The following is an 18,424-nucleotide window of genomic DNA, read 5'->3' as shown; positions in this document are numbered from 1 at the left end:
TAACTTGGGGGAGAAAAACGCTTCAGAAATTAATTTTTACATTTCCATCCTATACAGTTTTAAATTTTCAAACAGACTCCCTAAGATCTGAGATCCATTCCACCAGCTCTCCCCAATCGATCGATGGATCAGCTGGGATCGATCGAGGGAAACGGAGGTAGCCGCCGACGTCGAAGGTGGCGGACAGCACGTACCCGCCGGGTGGTCGGCCTGCAGGTGGGCCGGCTTCGTCGACGAGGGATCTGCCGCCTCGACATCGAAGACGACTGCCTCCTTCGCCCCGCGCGCGGCGGCGCCGGCGTGCACGTGGGAGCTGGTGTGAGGGTCCATGGATCGATCTGCGGCGAGCTGGACGGAGCACTTGATCACGATGAAGCGATCGAGCGGGTCGACGACGGATCGGGCTTGGGATTGGCGTGAGTGCGCACGGCGAAGCGGCTGAAGGTGGCACGGTTTGGCTGGGTCGAGCGGCCTGATTCGAGGACGTGCGGGTAGGGAGTAAAAAACGACACGGTTTTTTTTGTAAAATTGCGGTCGAGTTAATTAAAATGGGACGGAGGGAGTACAATGATCTGTCGTGCGGGTATGTCCGTACCTGATAGAGTGATTTTCATATATTTGGTCGATATAATTTTTTTGTAACTTGTTGAATTGACATTACCTGTTGAGTTTCTATCTGTAAGGTAAACTATTACGATGTTTGGTAAGAGACAAATTGTTGTCCTTCACTTTCATCGCGGTCTACTGTGACTAGCTTGACTACTCAGCTACAATGGTCTGTCGTGCGGGTATTCCGTTCGAAATTTGATGCCCGTTTCGTTCCCGCCACACGACGAATAGAGTTCCGCCTCCGCGCTTCCGCTTCCTTCCCACCGGGCAACGGCTACGTGGCAACGGCCGTCAAGTAGCTGGTCATGCAGGCGCTGGCCGGCGTGCCAATGATCCGCGCCCACTCCCACCCGCCGCGCCCCTCCGCCGCACGCCGCAGCTCCGCCAACTGCACGCCACACGCAAAAAGAAAGAAACCAAAGCTCCGGTAAGCATTCATTCATTTCCCTGCAGATTGCCTGCCCCTCCCCCGCCAATCGCCTATGATTCAGGCGACGCGGCGAGGAGCAGAGGTCGCGCGGCGCGACCATTATCTTGCTTGCTTACCCGTCCGTCGCGCAGCTCGAATACCACCGCGTCCTCCGAGAACGGCATCGGCCGCATGGCCGCCACCTGTTTGTCGAATTGCATAGGCGCTATTAGCGCGCCGTTAACAATAAATAGCAGCAGCAGGAGTAGGAACACCGCAGTCCTGGGTGCCTAGATATTGGTTTGCAGCGCTGACCTTTTCGTCGCAGCTTCCCCTGAAGCTGCTCGCGTAGTGTGCGTCCGTGGTGCCCAGCGTGGCGCAGCTCTGCTCACCGCCTGCACTGTCCGGTGCCATGGTGGATGGTTCCGACGGGTGCCCATGGCTCGTCCACCTCCACGTTCGATTGTCCAGGTGCCGCCGGTAGACGTGTCCGTCTGACCCGATGACAAACAGTTGGGCGCCGTCAAAGCATGGCCCTGGGGCGACTACAAGGGTGACGTCTCGGTGGGGCGTACCATGCTCGACCCACTCCCATCCATCCTGCGGGCTGAAATGGTACTCCACGAGCCCCCCGTGCTCAGATATCATAAAGATGGAGCCGGCGAGGGAGAGAGGGGACGGTCTCATCGCTGTCCCAGGTGATCTCGACAGGACGAGGTGAGGTGATTGGTAGTGCCTGTGCCATAGCTCTGTAATTCTGTTATACTGGTACATGCGCCCGTTGCGACCAACTGCGAAGACGATATTCCTTCTGAACACCTCTTGATCTACGATGAATGCAATCTTGGTATCGGGAGGGCTGTGGCAGTCCTTCCACCTGAATTTACGCAGTGCAACCTGCAAAAGGTTTTAAAAACTTCAATGTAATGCTGTTTTTTATTCAGAATTTAAGAAACTTGGATGATGAAACATTATTTGGGATTAATTTTTTCCCAGCTGAATATATACTCTAACTTATATCGGCAGCAGAGGAATTTTTTAATTATGCTTTGTTTCACAAAAAAGATAACCAATAAGCCTTCTCCCTTTATTTGTACATTCAGTTATCTTATATATGAAATATCTATCTGGAACATTAATAATATGGAGACAGAGTAATTTGCTGCATTTCTTGTGATACTGAATTTTGCGTGCATGTGTTCTGCTCTCTCTATAGCTGTAAACTCCTACCAGTGAATTCTTGACTAACTTCTGTACTTTAGATTAATGTGTGTATGTACACATGGAATTATCTAGAGTAATGCATTAATAACTTTCTCCTGTGGAAATATTGCACGCTGCTATGTAAGACCTTTTGTTTTTGTGAGGAGCTATGCAGGACTTTGGTAGGAGATAAAACTAATGCCTTTTGCTGATAAAGGTCACATGCATTCAGTCTTGGATAATGCATAAAATGGCTCATTGTATTCTTGTATGTAATAAAACCAATATTAGTCAAAATAAAGCATGTTTGACTTCTACCGTGAATTGTAGCAATCTGCCTCTCTTGTTAACAAAGAAAAGTACATCATCTGTTGTCACTCTGCGTGACAAACCAGGGATGCCATCCCATGGAGGTCCACTTGCAACCTGTCTTCCCTTCCTCATTGCTGTGCAATTAATCCATGAGAGGTCATCTCCATTTCTTTCTCTAATATGTAAGTTCCCATGAAGATCGACAAGATACAAGCTGCCATTATAGCTTCCTAGTGTACCTTTCATGGCTGTAGCGTGCTCATGTCTTAGCCAGAGCCAGACACCATTGGTGTTTAGATATTCCAAAGTAAATCCATTATCTGTTATGAGAAAAAGTGATCTATCTGCATGCATCACCCGTATATGGAAGTTCAGATAAATGCTTCGTGATAGAAAGTTGTACGATTCAGTTTCATCACTCTCGTGGCTGTGAACATGTAGGTACTGTTGCTTCTCTTCTTCGTTTCTCCTTCTAGGCGGGGCGTTGCTCAAGATGGTTGGTTCCGTATCTGCAGCAACATTCATTGCTCCGGCAATACAGTTTGTTGGGCCATGCTCTTCAGTGCAATATTCTGCATTCCAACCTTCTGTTTCTGGTGTATCTAGGATAGACCACTCATACTTGTTTGAGACTTTCCTTCTTATGGTATTTTGTTGACCTGGACCAAAATGATCACCTCCCATACCAGGTAAATGCAGCTCTCCGAGCCTACCATCATCTAGTTGAAATATCAGCCTGCCAACTTGAACCTGTAGACCTCGAACGCTTCTTGCTACTTTTGCATGGTCAGGAGACATGTGATTTATCCATAGTCCTCTAATCTTATTGCTTGGAGACCCACCTTGTTCAGTGAAAAGATAGACAATGCAAATTTAGTTTTTGCTTGGATTTATTAAGATAACTATTGCTCTAGAAAGACTAAATAGGCTAAAAATGTAAAAATTAAACGACTGGGATGTGACTTGTTCTTCAAAGATTTTTTTTTTTAAATGAAATGATATACTAGGTGAAAAGCCGAGAGTATACCGTGCTTATTGTTGACAAATGAAAAGTACACAACATCACAGGACTGTACTGAGGCACATGGGATTTAATCATTTAAAGAAGACTTTATTGCTGCAGATTCATTTTACTTAAAGAACTCACCATGTTGTACTAGCATCTTCATAACTATGGTTTATTTCTTTCTTTCAACTCTAAGAACAAACAAATGTGACTACAGTAAATGCTTCTTCTATGAAAAGTTCTGCAAATTCATATTTAAAGACCTCAGGTGCAAATAAAATAAAGATCTCCGAAATCTAAAGGAGTCTCTACCTGTATATTTTGGAAACTGGTACTCAAATACTTTTCCTGTGGTTGTCGTAAAAAACATTGAAGTTGCATCATTAGATTCATCCTGTTGAACTTCTGTAATTGAACTAAGTCTTTGACCCTTAGGTGCTCCATGTTTATCCCACTTCCATTTCCTTCTGTGCAACCGCCGCTCCACCAAAATACCATCCTGCCAATCTATAAATACCTTTAACAATTGAATATATTATAGATGTAATTATTTTAATGGACAAAAGGTCCTAGGCTCCTTTCCATGACATCATTTTAGTTCAACAACTAGCAAACTTTCTTTTGTTGTTTTATCTTTTCAACCTATCTACAGTTAGTTCTTTTACAGGAACTTATTTATTATCTGTAGTTAGTTCATGCAGCTTAAAGTTACTAGTTTATCTTGAATTGTGTAGGTGATACTTGTTGCACTGTTATGATCGACTTGGAATCATCTTGTTTCTATTCTGCTATTGCATATCAAGCTAAGAATCATAACTACCAGGAACGCATGATATATTGTTCCTGAGTTTTAAAAGTCAACATGGTTTAGCCTGTTTAAATTTGAAGTAGATAATATGCAACGGGTACCCCATGAAATATAAATTGTTGCCATATTAGCTTGAATCCATTAAATTGCTTATGAAAGTACAGATCCTTACATACCTTGGTTATCAGAAAAAGTGATACTGAATTAGATCCTAAGAGACCATGTAAAGCACACCCAACAGATGAGCTCAGCGAGACATTTGGTGTTGTTTTTTCACTCCATATATGTTTTTTCCATGATGGCTTTGTTTCTCTATCAAATTCATATAGGTCTCCAGTAGAGCTGCACTGCATTATCCTGTCTTAGTATTGGCATAAACAGTATATCATACAAGTACATCAAGTCTTGGACGAACATCATAAATAAGTATAGGGTTGACTTGTCAGAGAAGCAAAGAAGGTTGATATATATCTTGCTTCACCTATGCTCCTAGTCATATTTTTAATCTTTAATGTACCAATAGAGCTTTGGGTAGAAACTGTGTTACGAACAGTAAGAGGAATATGCTTGACTTTCTCTTGCATCCCTCTCTCGTGTACAAGTTTATCTTTGTTTCAGTCATTGACCAGGACAGGAGCAAGCTGAGGTTTATTGAACCATTTTTTCCCTTCCAGGGTAGGTTAAAATCGTACCCCCCTCCCCCTCGTCTCCTTAGGTACACATGCTAAACATACCTTACTGTGAACACGGTCCCTGGTCTTGCGTTTTCAGCATCAGATATATATGATACATCTGCTCCTGCAGGACGCCCATGGCAGTTCCACCTATGCATCAGTAGCAGTCAACCATTATTTTATCCATGGCCATGGTAGTAGTGATAAAAGAAGTTACAAGTTGTTTGATTTTCATAAGTAGGTTACAGGAAGTTGTGCAAATTGTTTGTTTTGATTCAGATAACCAAACCTTTGGTCAAAACTTCAAAAGTAATGTAGGCATCTTTATTCAGGAAATAATATCTAAAGTTCATCAACCCTTTATTCTACTATGCCATCTTTTTTTCCAAGGAATTACTGAGCAGTGCACTGAAAGTATGTTACGTAAATAATATTTCAACCTGTTTGATAATAAGGCCTTTATAGCTGTGACTCGCAACATTTTAAAAGGAAAAGAGTCCATTTGAGCCCTTGAGTTTCTTAATTACTAGTTGTAATATGGGTCCAGCACATAAATACTATATTTTTTTTCATTGTTTTCATATTGTTTTTATGTATAAATAGTTAAATACCGCTTATTGAAAAAGCATGAAAATATCTATATCTGATGTCAAATGTGGTGTCTTCGCACCAATTTTGTGTATATATTAGAGATTAAATGCACTATATTTTAAGTCAGGCATGACAAATAGTTGTGAAGATTTAAGAAACCATGAATTTACTGTGCTCTTTATAATGCTGATTGAGTAAAACATCATATGCCAAAGCTTTTGTTTTAATTTCCTTTTGTGGTTTGTATTTGAATTTAAGCAAGATAGTATAGGCATGCAAGAGAATGAAGTTCAATAAAGCTGACTCATACCTTAGAGGTTGAAGTTCTGTGACCTCAAGTAGGGACCCATTCATGATAGAAAGGAAAAGTTTCCTGGTTGAGTAGGAATAAGTTCTTTCAACCACTGTATATTGGTAATTCCAGACTAACAAGATGAACTCTTTTTATGGACAAATTGACCTTAGAAGGAGCATTATGGTAGAAATTCACCTTCCGTTACGCGATACAACCCCGTTTCTTATGTGTGTTCCTTGACTTTGTGTCCTTTCTCCAAGGTTTGGGAGTTGTTCGTAACTGAATGTCATCTCTGTCCAGATAGGCTGGGCATGTTCGTTTAGCTGTAGCTGTAAAGATGTAGAACTATTATAGTTAAAGCATAATAGCGACTAATTTGCTTGCAGTTGAATTCATTGAGAAGTCAATTTCACATAAGGATATATGATTTACTCTTTGCTACAGCTGGCTAGGATTGATGAGTTCATTCTGAATTCTACAGCATCTTCATCTTATATTTCAGACACTTCAGAGATGCAAACAGAATGACCTGAACCCTTTTTAGAAGAAAGAGAAAAAACAGGACAACCGATGCGTGAGGGGGATAATTGTTGTAGTAACTCCAGACAAGTTTGACCCAAGGGAGGTCATGGTTGTTCTAGAACTTATGAAGATATTTCTACAGTTCCATTAAAGAGCTCAAACAGTTTAAGTAAGATACTGGGGTTTTCTATAAAGAGACACTAAGAATAGCGATATGCGATAGAAGATTATAACCACAAGTCTGAGTAAGCTAGAACTACTGTCTGTTAGACTATGGGGATGCAGCTTACCTGATAGAGGATTCCAGCCTCTGACAGAGCAAGGATGGTTGTATTCACAATGAAAGTTGCTGTTGCATACCCAGCCGATGTTGGAAGTTCGTGAGGAGCAATCACCCACATCACCCCATTCCAAAACCTCTCGTATATTGATCCACTTTGCCCTGTCACCCACACAGACGATTCTGACATCCTTGCCAAGGAAATTCGTTTCCTCGTGGGCAGGGCTGGATCAGTATCCTTGTCTTGATTAGAAATGGAAGCACGGCCATGTTTCCTTTCTGGTTGCTTGATTGAGCCTACCTTTGTGCAGGTACCGTTGATGCAGGACATCAGATTGAAAGGCATGCTTATCTCCACCCAGGTATTACTCTGCTCCTGGTACTCCCAAAACTTGTTTGTCTTCTGCTTAAACTCTGTTTCTCGCCTCGGGTGAGGATGTAGAGGGCACCATGAATGGCCAGGCACAGCAGACACCATGAGAACACATGCTACAAAACACAAAAACCATGAAAGGAATCTGCAAGTTGGACCAGCCCTGGCCATCTTGTAGATCTTATCTTTGGTGTTGATGCATGCCAGCGCCAGAGGTGTCCTCTATAGCTGATCCTGGGAGAAGACGGAGTTGGAAGGCTGGAAGCTAGATATCATGAGCCTTTTTTCAAAGCAAGAGATATCATGAGCTTCTCTGGGAAGAACCCCTCTGTACTTGTCTGTCCTGCAGTTTATAGTAGAGAAGGTATGCAGTGGAAATAAGTATTGCAAGGGAGGTACTGATATCTCGGTATGAGTTATCAACTGCCATCCCATGAAGGCCATAAAGTCATTAGTATAGTCCCTTGGTGGTTTGCTTTCCTTTTCAATAATGCTTTTCGTCTGTAACTTTCTCACCCGTCGTTGTTAATACCACGCAAAACTAATATTTGTATAGTAGATAGTTGTTGCACCTTCACACCTCCCACACATTTTTCAGCACTGCTAGTGCTAACCTTTTAGTAAATAGCTTTATGCCTATAATGTAGGGGAGAAAAAGAAAGGCAAGGGAATCTTGAATATTTCTATTGGTCATGTTTGTGGAATCTGTTGTTCAATTATTTGGATGGAATAAAGCTATAGCTTTATTATATTTGTGCTGAAATCGTCCTTTTCTCGTGCTGCCTGTGAGGTTGATGGTTGCTTAGGAGTTCAGATGTCCATTTGCAACTTGCCAACGCTAACTACCGCCGGATACTGCAGGGTCTTTAGAAAGGTGAAAGGAGCTCCGTTGCTGATATCAAACTGCAGAATTTTCTTCACGCTGCTTGTCATCACTTGCTCAAATGGAATATTTGCACCTGATTGATTTATCACCCCAAGTAGGCTGAAATTTTGTGGTCTGCAGAGGTAAGTGCAACGTGAGTTCTGCGTCACTCTCTTGACCTTCTGTTTAAATTAAGCATTCTGTTGTTTCCATCATTGGTAGCATGGAAGTTCTTAATTCACTCGCAATAAACAATAGCTAAGTCCAGGATCTTGCCATCTTGTATTTACCTGGTAATTAGTGCAGTCACGCAAGCGAGCGCCTCTCTCGCAGAACACTGAAGCAAAACCTCTAAACTAATACTCAGAATGTGCCAAGCTGACAATATATAACCTGTTGGCGTCTGATTAGCTCTCCGGTGTTTTCCTCCCCAAGACCCCATCGTTTGTACTTTCACCAAACTAGCTGAAACACCATCCTATCCTATGGTTAACATGCACTTTGACTACAATCATTTATGTTATGTACTCCCACCAAAAGTGTCTCAACTTCGTCAAAATTTGATGTATCTACCTACTAGACTAGATAATGTCTAGATACATCCAAATTTTGACAAAGTTGAAACACTTTTAATGGGAAGGAGGGAGCGTTATTTTCCTTTCATTTGGCAGAGTACCATTTGATGTTATTCGTTGGAACAGCTAAGGCCTATTCTGTCATTGGCAAGGCTTAAAGGTTTAGGTCTTGTTCACTTTGCTGATCTGGTAATGAGATTCATCCCTGATATGTTAATCGGAACCTACCACTAAAGAATCGTTGCGCTTGCAAAGATGGCCAAACCTTCGCTTTAATAACCGTGGAAACAAGGTGCAGGCAAAACGAATGCCTTAGCTTGTGTTGCACGGTGTCCAAAGGTGCAACATTTCTTTCACGAATCTGTCCCTGTAGCTGGTAATGAACTGGGAGGACATTTGTGATGGACCATCTTGCCATAAATCCTGTAGGTATTCTATCAGTGGAGGTTCGTTTCTGCTTACTGATTAGAATTTGCTAACGTGTGGCCCTTTCATGGATTCATCACTGCAGGACTAGCGGGTCATCTTTCACGAGTTTATCACCATGAGTATCGTAGAAGGGGGAAAAAAAACTTTGACGAGTTTATGACTGCAATGAGGGTGTGTCGAATGGTTTAGCATTATAATTGGGTTTTCTGTGTGCTGCTAATTTAGGGATATATTGTTTTAGAGTAAGTTACTTGGAAACCAAAGCCTCAAGTAGCATTCAGTTCTGCAATAATATTCTAGTCAGCTGGTTCAGAGTCCTGATTAACTATGCGCTTAGACCATTGGTCCAGGAATGAATCCAAGCAGGGGAGACGTGTAGTGCCAGCCTAGATTCAGATAGCAACTTGATATATTTATAATTGGGATTTGGATGAATACAATTTTAAAACATACGCCCTCCATCCTCAAATAAGTGTGCTTCTAGCTTTTGGTCTAAGTAAAAAAAGAATTCCATCTAAAAAAAAGAACTAAATTTGACCAAACTTATATGAAATAGTAGTAACATATATGGCATCATATCAGTATAATATGAAACTACATTTTAAAATGAATCAAATGATACTAATTTAGTGTAATAAACGTGGCTATGTTTTCCGATATAGTTGGTCAAATGTGAGAAAATTTGACTTAAATAAAAAGTCTAAAAATACACTTATTTGAGGATGGAGGGGGTATGGGAGAATCACTTCCTGAATTACACTTCCCTGGTTCCCCAGACCAGGAAATCACTTACGTGGAACTTGGATAATTGAAAATTTGTTTTTCATGTCAAGTTGCTTAGAATCTGACGTCAATTGCTTGATAGAAACCGGGCAAATACGTCCAGTGACCACCGGTGGCCGTATAGACCACATAACTACTATTTGACTGGCTTGAACTTGAACTTGACTGTTTCTTTTCTGAATCTTTCAAACTGGGCTTGGGTATTTCCTTTACCAAAATGGCACGGCACAACAGACCCTCAAACTTGAACCCCGGGATTTCACATGAATTCATATACGAGTACTGGAAACATAAGATTACACTATAGAAGATACTGCTACGTCCCAAACAAATACTACTCCACGGAATCTTTCAGTATCAAACGCTGGCCCCAGTTAGCCTCTGCAGATCCATGGAAGATGGAATCTCAGCTCCCGGGAATCTTCATAATCACTTTATTTTTGCGATCAAGAATCTTCATATAATCACATGATTATAGTAGTAGTATTACAGAAAAACAAACACAGTGGTAGAGTCTGGGACCCTACCGCCATGCAAGATTCCGGTCCACTCCTAACGGACGACTTAAGGGCTGCAATAATTGCCTGTAATCAAGGCCGTGTCCCTCGCAAATAATTGCAGGCATGAACTCGTACACTAGGCCGATGGAACGTCAGCACCTAAACATGGGCGTTGGCCGCGATGTCTCACGCGCCGAGCTGCACCTTGGAATCTGTACAGGCTTATTTCTTTTCTTGAAAAAAGAAGCAGCCTCGCTCGTTTTGTCCCCCTCAATCTGTTCTTCAGAGATCAAGTTAGATCGGATACAGTAGACTGATGTAAGCATGAATACGAATAAAAATAACTCTTTTTTAATACTTTCCCACAAATGGACCAGGTTTGGAAATTTTCAGGACTTTTTTGATTCGATTATTTCTAAAGTAATTTTGTAGGATTCTTATTATACGATTTTTTTTCTATAGAGTTCATTTGATTCAAAGGATTGAACCTTCTAAATTTCATATAGATTGCTTTACTACAAAACAATTCTGTAGGATTTCTAGCAAGAGGTTAGACCTCTTGGTAATTTTTATATGCGTCCGTGACAACTATAACACTTACTCAATCGCTATAGAAATTTCCTATGTTTTTCATGTGGTGCAATCAAACGACTCCTGCAACTAATCTAACGTTTTTCATTTATGTAGGATTTCCACTACAACATAAAAGACACGTAGGGACGCTCAGTTCAAGTGCTTAAAACGCTTTAAAGCGTCACTACACGCTTGTAGAGTCGCTGGTGCAATGCGTCATAGAAGCGTCTCCTTATGCACCGTCTCAAGTTTTGTTAGGACGCTTTAAAAGCGTGTTTATATGGCATGAGACGTCCATAAAGCGTGGCTATGCCTTTAGAGACGTTGTGATAAATTCCCCTCACAAATCGTCTTTATAGTACAATGTTGCGTCCTAAAGAAAATCTTAAGACGTCTACTTTTTCATGTACAAATGATTATTTCATTGCAGTGGATAATATCCTGCTACATAGTTGGATAATAATATACATATACACGCTATCAAAGACGACAACACAACAGAAAAATTAGGAAAATAATAACTTTATTAATTGAAAACAACAGTACTTTACAAGTGATTTATCAATTTTCATGAAACAATTACAAACTTGACCGCGCAAAATTCTAAATCTTATTCATCTTCTTCTAGTAGTTGGAATATCTCAAGCTTTATGCGCATGGAGAAATTGTACATCAGCTCTCCATAGCCATCACTACTGTTGGTCTGCCTTGCAGTGTTCTGTCTTGTTGCTTAAAAACCTTCACAAACAATTTCGCTGTAGGAAAAGTCAACTGAAACATACACAAATTAACTAGTAATAAATTTCAATAACAAGTTTTACTTTCCACATGCACAAGTGAAGCAGGTACTACCGGTGTTTTAGCATCAGATCAATAGCAGTATAACGAAGCACCATCTCTTCACATTGGTATAATGTCGCATACCTACTGGCTGCTGCAAGAAAAACCAATTACTAAATGCTAAACAGCCATACAAAAAAATTGGGTGCCTACTTGAATACAAAACCAAAGATACGAAAATCACATATATGGTCGCACAGACTTTAGATGATTAGATAATTGCTTGTGGTATCTCATGAATAAGGTTTAGAAGTTAAAAGAAAACAAAATGGAATGTACCTTAGCATCATGCTGAAGGAGCAATTCTTTCAGTTCACAACAATGACTAGATAAGAAATGCAAATAATCTCCCGAAGCTGCAGAACAATGGGGCATAAAGTAAGTATATTAAGCTTGAAGAACAAATACAAATAGTTTGCATGGCTCACATCTATGAAACCAGAGTTTTACTTATATCAGTCATTCACAGCAAAGTGGAAGTGAAATACTAGAAAAGCAGCAATAGAAAGGAATTTAACACAATGTGTGTAAGGATATTCATTGAGTTCGGAGATGTAGCTACGTAAACCAAGATGCTGGGGTCTTTCAGAACAGCAGGCTAACTTGTACGAGAATTAGCTCCAGATGCGAGGCACAATTTAATCATATAAAAAAGACAATAATTTTATTGTTGAAGAGATAAGATTGCGTAAAAAAGCATACATATAAATACACTGAAAGTAATCATATAAAATTCAGACATTTCTTGGCTTAACACAAACAGATTACTTATGATTTTCCAAATGCTCATATTCTTCATGGTAAGCATGGAACGCGAAAAACAACCATCAGGCAGCCTGGTGAATAAATAAGAAGAAGTTATATATTCATGTCAGGTACAGAAGGTAATGGTGGAAATGGACTTCTTAACTTTGCATAGAGAAAATGACAAGATTTACCAATGGAAGTATTACGTTGCAGCTTTCATTGTTCTGAATATAGCAAGATTTCAAAATAGAAACTGAAGTAAATTAACAGGCTAAACAAAAAGCAATCATATTTTATATGTTTGCTGAAAACACGTGACGCCAGTCTTATTAGGAAAGAGAAACGAAAACATAAGTACACATGTAGTGACTAAGAGCATGTCTAACAGGCCCCGTATAACCCGCTCACCCCGTAAAATTCCGGCGGGATACGGGGCCGGCGCGAGTTTGGGCGTCTAGCAGGCCCCGTATTCGGGCCGGCCCGTTTCGGCGGAATACGGGGCCCAGGAAATCGGCCCCGTCGCCCCGTACTTATAGTGGGCGCAGGTGCGAGTGAGGGGTTAACCCCTCACTCGCAACCCTAGCTCCGCCGTGCGCCGCCGCCTCCTCCTCCTGCTCCGGCGAGCAATTAGCCGCTCCCCCGCGCCGCATTCCACCCGCCGCCACCTGCATGGACTGCCGCCGCCGCAGTAGCGCCTCGCCGGCGAGCGGATCGAAGCGATCCCGCTCGCCGGACACCGTGGAGGAAGCGTGGCGGCTTTTCTGCAAAAGATCCGCCGCCGGCAGCCGTCGCGCGGCCTGCAAGTACGACGGCGCCGCGTACGTCCCGGACAAGCTCGTCGACTTCGCGCGGGGCGGACGCTGGTACCACGAGGACCCGCCGCTCAAGCCGATGAGCGGGCCCAAGTTCTCGGCGTGGCTCGCCGAGTGGGAGCGCCAACGCCGGGTGAGCGAGGCGTGGAGGGCGACCATCGGGAGCAGCGGCCGGCGGAGGTGCCCCGCTCGCCGGGGAGGAGGAGGAAGACGAGGACCCCGCCTTCTTGAAGGCGATTGAAGACTCCCTCAAGGACGCCGCCGAGAAGGACGCGGCGGAGGAGGAAGAAAGGGCGGCGGCCATCGCCGCCGTGCGAGAGGCGGAGGCGCGGGAGGCGCGAGCGCAGGCGCGAGCGGCGACCATCGTCTACCTCTCCGACTAGAAGTCGCGAGCCGATCGCGCATTTTGTATGTATGTAGGTACGTCGATTTCTATGTATGATCGACGAACTATGAATGAAAGTTTCCCGGGGTTTTAAATTTACAAATATACGGGGTCAAATACGGGTTCTGCTAGACGGAGCGGTGTCTGATCGACCATTTTTTTTATACGGGGCGACATTCGAGCGTTATACGGGGCAGAAAAGTAAGGGGCCTGTTAGACATGCTCTAACAACTGCAAAAGACGATGCTATACATTAGGACATACCCTCTAGGCCAAGAACTTCATCTAGATGAATGAGTAGTTCGGTACTGCAAAGGCAATGACATATTTTCCTTTCGATCAGAAAGTGTGCAGAAGTGGTCGATACAGATTGGGCACAATCAAACATTCATGTAAACTGGCAAAACAGAGAAACTTAATCATTTGTCCAACGAATTCATCTGATTGGCTAATTGCAGATGACTTGAAAAAAAAAAGTGTCCCGCAGATCTGTCTACAACAGGACGACACAACCTGTATTGGGAATTGACCTCTACCGAAGCAAAAAATTAGCAGAACATCATTGGGTAAGGCATGGAAATCGGGAGGAACTAACTCATGTACCTGAATATAGGATCCTTGCGAGTCACGCGCGCACCATCTTGGCCAGCGCAGGATGGAGGTCACGTGTGGTGGGTGTGCAGCCTCATCGATGCTGCTTAGTCGTGAAAGCGCCGCATCGAGGTGAGCGTCCGCCGGCGGGTGAATCTGCCTGAACAGCGTCTCTATGTAGAGAAACGATAGATCGGAGACGACGGAAACTCAGAGCGGCGGTTCCTAGGTTCTGGAATAATTGGCGGCGATTGAGAGAAAAAGGGTGCGGTAGAAGGGTTCTCTAATTGGACTGGGCCGTAAACACATTTGTCAGGTTGATTTTGAGACGATAGGAACAACGTCTCAGAAAACGTCCTTACTATGCAGTGGATTCTCCACACAGAGACGCTATAAAAAACGTCTAATAGATAACGTCCCTACATGACCAGTTTCTTGTAGTGTTCAAATGTAATGACATATTGTTCTTGCATTTTCCTATTCATGTGCTTTTAAAATCCTTTGAATCAAATATGCTCTTAAAAAATGGCGTGCTTGCATGACGGCTTGAGCTATGGCGCCATGCTGGATGACGCGGCAACCGTGGGCGTCATGATATCTTGCATCACGCCCCATGCCATTGCGTCATGCTATCTAGCGCGACGCCCAGCCCAGGGCATTATGAAAAGAAGCGTTTAAAAAAAAAATCAGATCTGATTTATCTTGTGCTAAAATTTTAGAATAGAGCCATTTTTATCCATTCTCAAGATGTAAGCTGGTTGTCAATATTAAATAATAGTAATCCCTCCGTTTATAAATAGACGTCCGAGGTTTGTCTTAGTGTCTGGATATATCAAGATTTAGACAAATCGCAGATGTCTATTTATAGACAGAGGATATAATTTTGCTGAGTTGGAGGAGAGGGAAGAGAAGTGAGCTCTAATACAAAAGCTACATGCACTTTGTGAGAGCGTAGGATGAGCCACATATTAATAAACTAGTACTCCCTCCGATCCTAATAAGTGGCAAGGCTTTAATTCAAATTTTGATAAATTTAAACTAAAGTCCCGACAATTATTATGGACCAGATGGAGTATATATTTTATATAGCTAACTAATATAGAATCAGCTATGGATGATATGGCAATCACTTATTGCCAACAGTTTGATTATACTATTGAACTTTTGCAACGTTCAAAAGCAATTCCAAAATTCGCTTTATTTTAGGCGAATTTCATGTATAGTACTGTAGTTGGTATGGGCGAAAGTCGGAAAGTAGTAGGTTGGGGTTTGGTGACCAGCCAAATTCCTAACGTCCATTACCCGTTATACCTTTTCTCCCCGTGGTTCTACAGGATAGGAGCAGACGAGCAGTGATGCTCCTCCGTGGATGATCGATCTGATCACATCGTACGTGGAAGGCAACAAGGAAAAAAGAACCTGCTTTCGCCGAGATAAGACGGCGACGAGGGAACATCATTCGCGTCAGGTCACAGCGACACCGATTTTGAGTTTGAAAAAAGAGGGGACGCGAGTTAACGAGGCGTCGAGGCCAGTGAACTACTACTTCTGTATGGGCAAACATACTTTCCACTGCCATATTCGCTCGGTCTTACACGGTACAGCCTATAACAACGTTCGCGATGGACCCAAACAAGCTTGACCCACTAAATTATTTCCTGTACCTTCCTGCCATACAAATACCCAAGAAAATAACTCAATTTCAGTATGGATTAACATTTTTTTTAACACGAGGTAAAAGTTTTGTGTTCATTTTATTGAAAAAAAAAGCAGTTAGGCCTGCTTTTCATTGCATTTGGATATAGATTACAAGATGTAGAAGAGTAACCAAAGAAGACATTAAATCACACATACAAAAAATAGTGAGCCGCTGCACAAAACAAGGCAGTCTACCATCACTATAGAAGAGAAGAAGCCGTGACTACGAAGGAGCTCGGGATGCTCCCGCGATGGTAAAAAAGCCTCCACGACTTTGCTCCGCGCGATGCCCGGACCAACACCGGAAATCACCTCGTTGCCCATATGACCTGGGGCAACATCCAGAGCACCTCAAAACTCTAGAGGTCGCTACCTTAACATGTGATGCACGGTCCACGACACAACCTTCCTAAGCCGCGGCGCTAACATACTCTTGCTCACCCTGATGCACAGCGCGATTCAATTGCCAACCACCAAAATTGCAAAAGGAAAATGCTTGTAGACCACAGCTAACCCACCATGTCCAAGGCCTGCGCCCTGACATACTATCCAACCATCCCACCGGGACGTGTTGACCAAATTGACCATCTTCAAGTCGCAAAGAGCAAGCTCAGCTGCCACAACTAAGCCCTAGGCTTTTCACCCCATAGTCGCTATGGCTTGCCCCCTTCACGGCCGAGCCACTAGCTGTCACTAGCTGCCACTAGTTTGAGCAACTTACACTAGGCTTAGGCAAGCTTTGATTGAATCGAGCGAAAGTTTAAGCCAAAGTACTCAGCTTGTATTGATCTCAAGTCGATCTCGAGCTAGTTTCGAGATAAAATTAATAAGAAAATTTCTCATATTTAAATGTAAATTTTAACTAGTAAAACACATGGTGATATCAAAACAAAATATTAGTAAGTATTATATTTCAATCAAAATCAATATAATAAAAATGTCTGCAGTCAAACTTTGGCCGAAAACATATCTTTACTATTATATGTGAGTTGGTACGTCATCAAAAATGTTTGATGTCAAATATTGGAGACATCTTGACCGTCCAATCTTACTAAACGTCTCTCATTTGCCATCTAACCATCCGTCATATACTTCCCAAAAATACGACAACAGATGCCGCCCGTAGTCACGGGATTTGTCAATATTAATATATGGAAATCAATCGAGCGGTAAAGCAATCAGCATGGTAAAGTAATCAGTCGCATGCACATGCGTATCCCATCACCTATTAGGATTGGTATCACAGATTGATTGTTCAGTTGTCCCCTTCCTATTAGAAAGCCACTACGCTATCAAATTAGTAACTTTTTTTTATCAGTAATTTACTTTCCTTGTTAGAGAGATATGTTGGACATGCCTTCCTTTTCCCCAAACGATCGCCATCTCAATCTCCCTCCTTGCCACCGACCTTCGCTCCCATCTCACGCAGCGTCGCACATAGCACCACCCTCCCTTTGCTCACCATTCTCCTCACGTGAAGCAGCAGAGTCATCATACTGCCCCATTTCTAGATTCTGAACGGCCGTGTGCTGGTGCCCCTCATAATCCCTAGCATCTCCTCACGAACGGCGGCGAGGTACGAAGCCATCGGCCGAGGGAAACGGGAGCCGGATGCCGCCGGTATTCCATGGACGCAGCAGCTCAGTGCGATGTTTCCTCGTCTGGTACATCCTCAACATCTACAACAAGTTGATCCCCTTTCACTTCTTAGATTGCATCTTTTTTGTTTCATCCTAATCAACTTTCTGAATGTTATTGTCTACCCTTACATGATCACCACTTTCCAGTTCGCAGGTTCCATCAACATACTCCTATAAATGCATGTGAAAGGGGATTTATAATCACCACTTTCCGGCGGCGCTGCTTTTGGTTGGCCAAGCGCTGCAACAGCGCCTTGGGGACGGCGGCAAGGTTGGCGTGAGGTGTTGGCCTGCTGTGCGTGGAGGCCGGAGCGGCGGCTCCGGAATCGTGGTCGTGTTGATGGTTTGCTTCTGGCTGCGTGGGTGGCAGGGCATGCTTCCGTGGCGTGGACGGCGTCCCTCTGGTCGGTAGTCTGTGCTCGTCCGGTGCTTTGGGCTGTCCTTGGGACAGTGGAGGTGGTGCGGGTCTCCGGACGAAAGTCCTGCCTGACTTGGTCGGTGCCGGCAACGGCGGCGCTCAAGGGCGTCTTTTTTCCTCCTTGGAGGCGTTGTTGTGGAGTCCCGTCACCCCTCCGCCCACCATTCCAGGGTGAAAGCCCAAATCCGGCTTTGCCGGATTGAATGACGGCGGCGTCTTTGGATGTCGTGACCTCCTTGGAGGCGTCATTTTTTCGGAATGTTTGGGAGCCATCACGGCAATGCCTTGACTGCTTCTTGGGTCGACGTTTTCGGGTATCCGTCGGTGCGCGAGTGCCGCTGGCTTGCTTTTGCGGCCTGCCTCACCCCTCGAAGCTTGAAAGGCCTAGCCGTCTCTTTCGGCTCTGACTTCCTTTCCAGGGACGTGGACCGGGCAGTCGCGGCGCTCGCCGTTGCCGTCGTGCTGGTGTCATTCGGTGGCGCTCCA

The 18,424-nt window shown here is 43.5% G+C and overlaps 1 protein-coding gene across 1 annotated transcript; it reads right to left on the bottom strand.

The window, feature by feature from the left end:
- Positions 1 to 659: 659 nt before the first annotated feature.
- On the bottom strand, positions 660 to 17,385 carry LOC124681317. The gene is made up of 11 exons (XM_047216254.1): positions 17,343 to 17,385; positions 6,720 to 7,198; positions 6,103 to 6,236; positions 5,923 to 5,985; positions 5,082 to 5,171; positions 4,524 to 4,689; positions 3,852 to 4,038; positions 2,540 to 3,375; positions 1,334 to 1,915; positions 1,156 to 1,221; positions 660 to 997 (listed from the first exon to the last, which is right to left on the bottom strand). Exons 1-11 carry the CDS (start codon positions 17,383 to 17,385, stop codon positions 884 to 886), a joined length of 2,760 nt encoding a protein of 919 aa, XP_047072210.1. The 3' UTR covers positions 660 to 883.
- Positions 17,386 to 18,424: the final 1,039 nt, after the last annotated feature.

This window comes from Lolium rigidum, unplaced genomic scaffold (assembly GCF_022539505.1).
Source record: "Lolium rigidum isolate FL_2022 unplaced genomic scaffold, APGP_CSIRO_Lrig_0.1 contig_39246_1, whole genome shotgun sequence".
Taxonomy (NCBI): domain Eukaryota; kingdom Viridiplantae; phylum Streptophyta; class Magnoliopsida; order Poales; family Poaceae; genus Lolium; species Lolium rigidum.
This window is presented reverse-complemented; position numbering and strand designations above follow the sequence as displayed.

What these genes read in the sequence shown, in the direction of transcription:
- LOC124681317 (XM_047216254.1), bottom strand. Translation starts at nt 17,385, where the DNA reads ATGGGGCAGTATGATGACTCTGCTGCTTCACGTGAGGAGAATG. An exon ending in GTTGTATCGCGTAACGGAAG is followed by an intron (nt 5,986 to 6,102) that starts GTGAATTTCTAC and finishes CTACTCAACCAG; the next exon opens with GAAACTTTTCCTTTCTATCA. An exon ending in GCAGATTGCTACAATTCACG is followed by an intron (nt 1,916 to 2,539) that starts GTAGAAGTCAAA and finishes AACCTTTTGCAG; the next exon opens with GTTGCACTGCGTAAATTCAG.